Genomic DNA, 9,161 nt, shown 5'->3' with positions numbered 1-9,161 from the left:
ACCAGCCTGGTCTACAAGAGCTAGTTCCAGGACAGGCTCCAAAACCACAGAGAAACCCTGTCTCAAAAAAACCAAAAAAAAAAAAAAAAAAGTAAATTCCCTAGTTATCATTTACTATTCAAACTTCCTAATCTCCAAATTTTGAAAAAGGATTTTTTTTAATTTTATTTTTATATGTGTGATTGCCTGCACATATGTGTGCCTCTGCATCATATACATGCATGGTACTTGGAGGCCAGAAGAGGATGTAGGATCCCCTGGAACTGGGGTTATAGGTGGTTGTGAGCTGCCACATGGGTGGTGGGAACTGAACCCAGATCCTCTGTGAGAGCACCCACTAAGCCACCTCTCCAGTCTCCAAATTTTTTTACAGCTGTGTTTTACAAACAGGCTCCAACTAGACTTAACATTGTATTTAGTTATCATCTCTTTAGTGACACACAAACCTTGAAAAATTCCCAGTCTATTTTCAGAATTGATATGTGGCACAATTAAGCTACTCATTCGGGGCTTAACAAGTTTGGCCAGGACCCAACCTGGTAGACAGATGTCCAGTTTCAATAGTTAAGATACTCATCTCACCTCTACTTGATCCTACACAAAGAGCTGAAAGGAGACTCGACTGAAGGGGCCTTAACAGTGAGGTGGAAAAAACAATGGTGGTTGCCAAAGGTTGGTGTCAGGGACAACTACTCAGAGTGGATTTGTAATGGGTATGAAGTTACAATTGGGAAGATGAAAAAGTTCTGGAGACAATAGTAATAGTTGTACAACAGTGTGAAAATGTATACTTAAATGGTTACAAACACCAATTTTATGTTATATAAAATACATATTTACCACAGTTTTTTTTGAATGTAGTCCATTATTTAGAGAGGGAAACCAAACTCTAGAGACATAACTTACAACATTAAGTTTAGTATGACTGGATCAACGCTAATGCTCTAAATACTATTCTGTTCTGTCTTCCAACTAGCTGTACCCCACTTACAAGCTGATTCTAATTCATACGCACCTCTCAGGAACGATAACTTCCAGCGTGAAAACACCTTTCTCATAAGGTGTGTTGGCTCCACCCAATATTTCTTAAGAAAGGGACAAAGAAAAGTTAAAAGGGAATCAGATGGTTTGAATTATCCATTTGGAGGGTTGAGGACGTAACTCAGTAGAGTGCTTGCCTAGCATACATAAAACCCTAAACTTAGTTTACTGTAAATAATAAAAAAACACATATGGTTATAGTAAGTGAACCCATCTAGAAAAAACAATTGTGGCTACCAAGAAACTGTGCTAAACTCTGTTCTTTGCCTATAATTCCTTTTTAAGTTCTCTCAGGTATTAATGTGAATGTAGTTATCCAGGTTGTGCGCCAAGCTGTAGTAGGAGGCCGCTTGTTTGTTCCCGGCTGCCCAGAACTGAAATAATCACACAGAAACTCTGTTATATTAATTAAGTCACTGCTTGGTCTATTAGCTCTAGCTTCTTATTGGCTAACTCTTACATCTTAACCCATTTCTATTAATCTGTGTATTGCCTGTGGCTGTGGCTTACTGGCAAGGATCTGGCGGCTGGCTACACAGTGTCTGGCAATTCCACCTGCCTTCTTTCTCCCAGTATTCTGTTTAGTGCCCTCTACCCGCACCCCCGCCTAGCTCTATTCTACCCTATCACAGGCCAAAACGGTTTATTCATTAACCAATAAAAGCAACACATAAACAGGACTTCCCACACCATAAGGTGGCATAGGTTGAAATCTTAGTTCTCCAGAGGTGGTGGTGGTGGTGGGGAAATCAGAAAGTCAAGGTCATCCTTGGTTATAGAGAAAGTTTGAGGCCAACCCAGGCTACATGAGACCCTTTCTCAAAAGGCAACACAAACAGCAACAGAAACTGTATCAAATGAACTTCACAAAGCCTGTAATTCTAGATGTAAGAGCTGGAGAGATGGCTCAGAAATTAAGAGTATTTGCTGTTCTTGCAAAGGAAGCTCTATCTTGGCACTCCTATCAGGTACCTTACAATTACTGCCTGTAACTCCAACTCCCTCCAATACCCTCTTCTGGCTCCTTCAGGCACCTGCGCACATGTGCACGTGATCAAACAAATAGAATAAAATCTATATATAAAAAAAAAAAAGGAATTGGGTGTAGGACAGTAATTCAAAGAGGGTTTTGCCGGGCGGTGGTGGCGCACGCCTTTAATCCCAGCACTCGGGAGGCAGAGGCAGGCGGATCTCTGTGAGTTCGAGACCAGCCTGGTCTACAAGAGCTAGTCCCAGGACAGGCTCCAAAGCCACAGAGAAACCCTGTCTTGAAAAACAAAAAAAAAAAAAAAAAAAAAAAAAAAAAAAAACAAAGAGGGTTTTAATTTAGTCTCCATGCAGTGTTTCCTGTCCGTCACTTGGCCTCAAACACTGCTGCACAACTAATAGCTAAACCTGTTTTGTTTTGTTTAAATAACAATTATTTTGTGTGTATACACACAATGCCATGGCATGTACATGGAGGTCAGAGGACAACTTATAGGAGTTGGTTCTCTCCTTTCACCATATGGATCCTAGAAATTATGAGTCATTAGGCTTAATGGCAAATGCCCTTATTCACAGAGCCATCTCCCCTGTCCCAACATCTCCCTCCCACCCCCCAACAAAACCTTTCAGACAAGATCTCATTCTGCAGCCTAGCTGACTTCAAACTTGAAGCAATCCTCCTCTCTCGCCTCAGCCTCCAGAAACCTGGGACTGTAAACATGTGCCACTAATGCCCAGCTGACAACCTTAATTAAAAACCAGTAAAAGACATAAGACATCAAAGACCTTATGAAAGCAAACCAACTAAGAAAGATGGCAGGGCTCCTTCACCTTACCATTCCCTACTTCAAATACACCAATTTGTGAATTTTAGGACAATCTCCAATAAGGTTACAACATCATCACAGGCATGATGGGATACTTACGAGCTCGCAAATCATCCACTTGGTCCTTTTCCTGCCAGCACGTGATGCCTGGGGGAGGTTCTATGGCTAACATGTGCAGTTCTTTCTTCAGGCGTGAAGCTCTCTGCATGATCTCAAGTAAAAGGAACCATAAACAGTTCACTGCTCCACAGTAAAGGCTTGTGGGGGTGGACTGGAAAAGAAAAGAAGCAACCATGAAATAGCCATAATGACTAGCATTTTCAGCACAGCTTCAATTTAATGAAGAACAGATTCTTAATACTCTTGTGACAAAGGGAACCTGACTCTTTTCCATTTTTTGCATAAACTTTTACAAATAATAATAATTTAAGAAGCTTAAAATGGATGTTTGCCTTCATTAATAAAGTATAAAGTCGGGCTGGAGAGATGGCTCAGCGGTTGAGAGCGCTGCCTGCTCTTCCAAGGGTCCTGAGTTCGATTCCCAGCGACCACATAGTGGCTGATAACCATCTGTAATGAGGTCTGGTGCTCTCTTCTGGCCTTCAGGCATACACACAGACAGAATATTGTATACATAAATAAACAAATATTTAAAAAAAATAAAGTATAAAGTCATGAGGATAGAGCCTGGGTCCAATTCTGCTCTTAAATGTATCCTAAGCATGCCTGAGCAAAGAAAGATTGGGTAGCTAGGTGAAGTCTATATGCTTTGTGAGAGCAAGAACAATGTCGACAACATTTGGAGACACTGTAAGTTACTGTGTAAGTGTATGACATTCTCTCTGTGTATTATGGATTCTACAGTTTCCTAACTCTTCAGGGAACTCACTCTATTCTATAAACTAGCCCACCTCATTCTAGTATTCCTAATCTTTCTGTCATCAATATCCAAATATACTCAGTCTCTCTCATCTAAACACCCGCAAACACATCCACTCAACTAGTAACCACCTAAAGGACACTCTTATTTTGATTACATTATAAATATAATCTCACAAGTTATCTTATTTTCTACAAATTAGACAAACACATCTTTCTTTTCCTTGCGGTGCTGGGGGACTGAACCAAGAGCTTGTAAGCTTTTAACTCATCCTTTTTTTTTTTTTTAATTTTTGAGATAGGTCTCCCTTAGCTGCTCTATTTGCTCAAGCTGACCTTAAGCAAGATGAGAATGCCTTACTAAGAAAAGGTACTAAGCCACATGGCTAAACAAAGATAAGAACTATAGATTCATTTAAGTTGTAAGAGCTAGTTAATAAATAAGCCTGAGCTAATAGGTCAAACAGATTATAATTAATATAATCCTCCATGTGTTTCTTTGCGACTGAATGGCTGTGGGACCAGGTGGGACAGAAACTTCCTTCTATACTAGGAAGCCCTGTGACTTTCCTACCTCAACCTACACCAGGTCCAGCTAAAAAATGTATTCTTTTGTTTGCTTATTTGTTTGAGACAGGATTTCTCTGTGTGTGTAGCTCTGGCTGTCCTGGAACTCCCTTTGTAGACCAGACTGGTCTTGAACTCAAAGAAATTTGTCTACCTCTGCCTCCCCAGTGGTGGGGTTAAAGGCGTGTGCCACCACTGCCTGGCCTATGAATATATTCTTAATGTTAATCTATTTAAAAATTTTTCCCATACACTCACATTTAAAGATATTTTCCTATATATTAAGTTTAAAAATTATAACTTTTGGGCTGGAGAGATAATTCAGGGCTGATAATCACTTGTTGCTCTGCCAGAGGACCTGGGTTTGGTTCCATGTTGTAGCTCTCAACCACTTCTAATACCTTGGGCACCAGGCATGGATGTGGTGCACAGCCATACATGCAGGCAAAATAGTCAACACATAAAATAAAAATAATTTAAAAATATAATTTTGTTCGTTATAATCTTTCAGCTACTAATTGTTTTTGTGCACAGTAAGAGGTAGATGATCAATTTTAATTCTCCCCCCAAATGAATAACCAATTGTCCCAGCACTATTTTAAAAAAGAAAAAAAAGGAAATTTTGCCCTTCTAATATTGCCATAAATTAATTTCTAAACATGTGTGGATCTGTTTTTAGTCTTCCAAATTTTTTCCATTTGTCATCTGAAATATTTTGAATTAAAACTCCACCATCCCAGTTGTTACAGCTTATTTGTTTTCGTTTTTTATTTAAATTGTTTTTAGTTCATGGGCTAGGGATGTAACTTAGTGGTAGAATGCTTGCCTAGTATGCGCGAGACCCTGCACTACTAGAGGTATATGTGAGGGGTGGGAGAAGTCTACATAGTCAAACAGTCATCAAGTAAATAAGTATTGCACATATTAGGATGAACATGGGTGGCATGCACCTATAATCTCAATAATTGGGAAGCTGAGGCAGGAAGATCAGTAGCACTCCATCCTGGGCTATATAGTTTGAGGCCAGTGTTGGGTATGAGACCCTATCTCAAACAAACAAAGCTACCTTCTGCTCCTGTGTGGTTGGTCACAGGTGTAATTAGAGCACTAAGTAAGCTGCAGCAGGATTACTCTAGGTCTGAGGTCGGCCTGGGTCACAGTGTGAGGTCCTCTGTATTAGTCACTTTTTCCCTTGCTGTGACAAAATACCAGACAAAAACAAGATAAGGACGTGTTTATTGTGGCTCACAGCTTGAGGACACAGTTCCCAGTAGCGGGAACTGCTCCACTGCAGGAACAGGAGGCAGCAGGTCACTGAGCACCTGCTTCCACAGGCAGGAAGCAGAGATAATAAATAGCTGGTGCTCGGCTCACTTTTGCCTTTTTACTCAGCCAGGGACCCCCTGTCCACAGAATGATCCCACCCGTATTTATGGCTGGTCTTCCCATCTCAATTAATCCATCTAGAAATGTCTTTGTAAACATGCCCAGAGGTTTGTCTCCTAGCTGACTCTAGATTCTATAATTAAATTGCCAATGTTAACCATCTTACCTTTTCTCAAAACAAAATCCCCGGTTTTTTTTTTTACTTATTTTTATTAGTATACATAAATATAACTGATTTTAACTAAAAACCTTAATTCTGACGTTGAATCTCCTTGGGGTTAGGAAGAGGGATGGTAATTCTAATTAATAGTCAATAATATCCATCTATGTTTACCCCTAATTCATTTCTTATCTTCTTTTTGGAGATAACTTTCATCTTGACTACAACTAACACCTGATATTCTTTTCTGATTTTAAGCCTCAAAGGGAAAGCTTTCAACGCTGTGCTGAAGGCTAAAATTTGACACCTCATTTTCTTCTAATTTTGTTCTTATCAGTTTACCATGTTATGCTAGTCTCCCCAAATGAGTTAGGAAGTATTGTGAATTTATATTGATAGTCTAGGAAATGGTTGTTTGGCAAAATTCTACTTTGTGCTGGTGTTAATGTTTTGAGAAAATTAAATTTTAATTTAAATCCATTTAAAAATATTGAAAGTATTATACAAGCTGGGCGGTGGTGGCACAAGCATTTAATCCCAGCAATTGGGAGGCAGAGGCAGGTGGGTCTCTATGAGTTCAAGGCCAGCCTGGTCAAAAGAGCTTGTTCCAGGACAGCTAGGACTGTTGTTGCACAGAGAAACCCTGCCTCAAAAAAAAAAAAAAAAAAAACAAACAAACAAACTGGTTTAGTCAAGCTTAGGTGACACCAACCTGTGGTCCTAGCACTCGGGAGCTTGAGATAGGAGCTCTGATCACCTTGAGTTTGAGGTCAACCTGGGCTAGACCATCTTTTTTGCCTTTCCTTATTTTTTTCCAGGCATGTATCAATTCTACTATCTTTACAAATAACATTAAATACTTCTCTGTTGAAATTTTATTTTTAATTACAACAGTTTCTGTTCCTATCTTTATTATTACCCAGTTTCAGCCGGGCGGTGGTGGCACACGCCTTTAATCCCAGCACTCGGGAGGCAGAGGCAGGAGGATCTCTGTGAGTTCGAGACCAGCTTGGTCTACAAGAGCTAGTTCCAGGACAGGCTCCAAAACCACAGAGAAACTCTGTCTCGAAAAACCAAAAAAAAAAAAAAAAAAAAAGGACCCAGTTTCAATTCCCAACACCCACTTCTGGCCTCCGTGGGCACCAGGCATACATGTGGTGCACATACATACATGCAGACAAACACTTTTAGACATGAAATAAAAGTAAAAAATAAAAAAAAATAAAAATAAAAAAAGTCCTCTGGCTTAAAAGCCATCTGTTGGGGGGCTGGAGAGATGGCTCAGCGGTTAAGAGCATTGCCTGTTCTTCCAAAGGTCCGGAGTTCAATTCCCGGCAACCACATGGTGGCTCATAACCATCTGTAATGAGGTCTGGTGCCCTCTTCTGGCCTGCAGACATGCACACAGACAGAATATTGTATACATAATAAATAAATAAACATTTAAAAAAAAAGCCATCTGTTACGGTGTATTTTCTGAACATAAAGGTAAAAGTTCTTTACCGAGCTGCGGCTTGGTGGCATAGCCACTGGAAGCGCCTGGACTGGAAGTCTATTCCAGTCTAGCCTGGGTTACAGCGACACCTGTCCCCAAAACAACAAAACTCCCAACCAAACAACCATGACCAACAAGTTCCTTACAATCTAGCTCCGATAGGTGTTTTCAATTTTTTAAACTGATGTTTTTTTGCCTCTTTCCCAGTAATTACCTCCCACAAACGTATGCTTACACAGCACTGACTAGTCGTAACATTTGTACACCTCAGTGTGCGTCCACATCAAAAGACAATTAGCAGTCTTTCCACCCTCTCTGCTTCTTCATAAATCTGCAGCCTATACGATCGATTCACCTCAGATTCGGGAGCGCTAAAGTTTTGTTTTGTCCCCAGGCGGATGCAGGAGGGAGGACGGTGACACTGCCTCGGCGCGCACGGGGCGGTTCTCTCTCCCTGCGGTGTTCCTCTCCGGGCGGTTCAGGTACCGGAGCCCTTCCCCAGACTCACTGTGATATCGGGGTGCGTTCTCTCTGGTGCCCCCGGCGCCACTACTCAGCAGCTCCGCTTGCCTCCGCCAAGCGCTTCTGCCAGGCCATGCAGACGCCAGAGACCGTTGAAATGACTCCACCCCCACTCAAGGAATGACTGTGATTGGTTCACAGCCATCCCGAGAGACACGCGCGCGCACGCCTATTGGCCAGCGCTCCGAACGTGCGCCCCCCCCTCACGCAGGCTTCAAATTGGTGCGCGCGCAGTGGTACCAGTAATGCCCAGTCCTCCCTCTCAGCGTGCTTGTAATTCCTCAGGCGGGGAAGTTAACCTTCAGGAGCGAGGATGAAAGCAACTGGCCACTCTTAATCTGGAGAAACGACCGCTGAATAGCTGTCTTTATTTTTTGTTTTGGCTCTGTTAGACGGGGTCTTGCAATACAGCCCTGCTCTAGTTTGGAACTTGTTATGCAGCTCAGGCTAGCCTGGAACCCCTGGCGTTCCTGCCTCAGCCTCCCAAGTGCTGGAATTAGGCGCGCGCCACGTTGCCCAAGGCTTTAAGTAATACCAGGGGAAACTACTACTTCATTTAAGACCAGTAGTTGAAAGATAAAAGTCGAACATGATAGCGCAGGCATATTAAGATAAAAGGATCGAGAATTTGAGATCAGCCTAAGCTATATAGATTTCCTCCAACTGGGAAAAAGAAAAATAAAATTAACTTATAATTCTTCTGAATGGAGCATTCCTCCAGGACTCTGAAAAGTAAAGCGGATAAAGTAGATTTCTTCACCATTGGAAGTGATCAAATGAAAGCTGAGCAAGTTACGGGTAATGCAAAAGAGATCCTTTCCATTGCGTGGACACACGGTAGGATGACTGTCCTTTCCCCTCCCTCTTCACTGTGCTGAAAATCAAACCCAGGGCTTCCTACACACTCTGCCCGTTTTTGATCCCCCGTAACACAGCAGCCCTGAAATAAATGACTTTTTTTTTTAAGGTGGACAAATTTTTTAAAAATTAGTTAAGTTATTTTTATGTACATTGATGTTTTGCCTGTGTGCATGTCTGTGTGAGGGTGTTAGATCCTCTGGAACAGGAGTTACAGACAGTAGTGAGCAGCCATGTGGATGCTGGGAATTGAACCAGGGTCCTCTAGGAAGAGCAGCCAGTGCTCTTAATCGCTGAGCCACCTCTTCAGTTCCAATAAATGACTTTTAAGAGCTCTTCCAAATCTAGAAAGGTAATATTTTCTGTTCAAGGAAGCACATGCTTATAGCCGAGTTAGCCAGGACGACACAGCCAGAGTGCAGAAGGGTATCTCAAGACC

The 9,161-nt window shown here is 41.7% G+C and overlaps 1 protein-coding gene across 2 annotated transcripts in view; it reads right to left on the bottom strand.

The window, feature by feature from the left end:
• Ube2t (ubiquitin conjugating enzyme E2 T) overlaps positions 1-7,975 on the bottom strand; it is a 12,125-nt gene extending 4,150 nt beyond the window's left edge. Inside the window, exons 1-3 of one of the 2 annotated variants that reach the window (XM_013346732.2) lie at positions 7,851-7,975; positions 2,955-3,126; positions 1,016-1,085 (exon numbers count right to left, since the gene is read on the bottom strand). In XM_013346732.2, the coding sequence (XP_013202186.1) occupies positions 1,016-1,085; positions 2,955-3,063 (179 nt within the window). In that variant the 5' untranslated portion in view covers positions 3,064-3,126; positions 7,851-7,975. Of the gene's footprint in view, positions 1-1,015; positions 1,086-2,954; positions 3,127-7,697; positions 7,764-7,850 lie in introns of those variants that run through there. The other variant, XM_026779892.1, reaches the window with a different exon arrangement.
• Between the last annotated feature and the right edge of the window lie 1,186 nt (positions 7,976-9,161).

The sequence above is a fragment of the Microtus ochrogaster genome, chromosome 6 (assembly GCF_000317375.1).
Source record: "Microtus ochrogaster isolate Prairie Vole_2 chromosome 6, MicOch1.0, whole genome shotgun sequence".
In the NCBI taxonomy this organism is placed as follows: domain Eukaryota; kingdom Metazoa; phylum Chordata; class Mammalia; order Rodentia; family Cricetidae; genus Microtus; species Microtus ochrogaster.
This window is presented reverse-complemented; position numbering and strand designations above follow the sequence as displayed.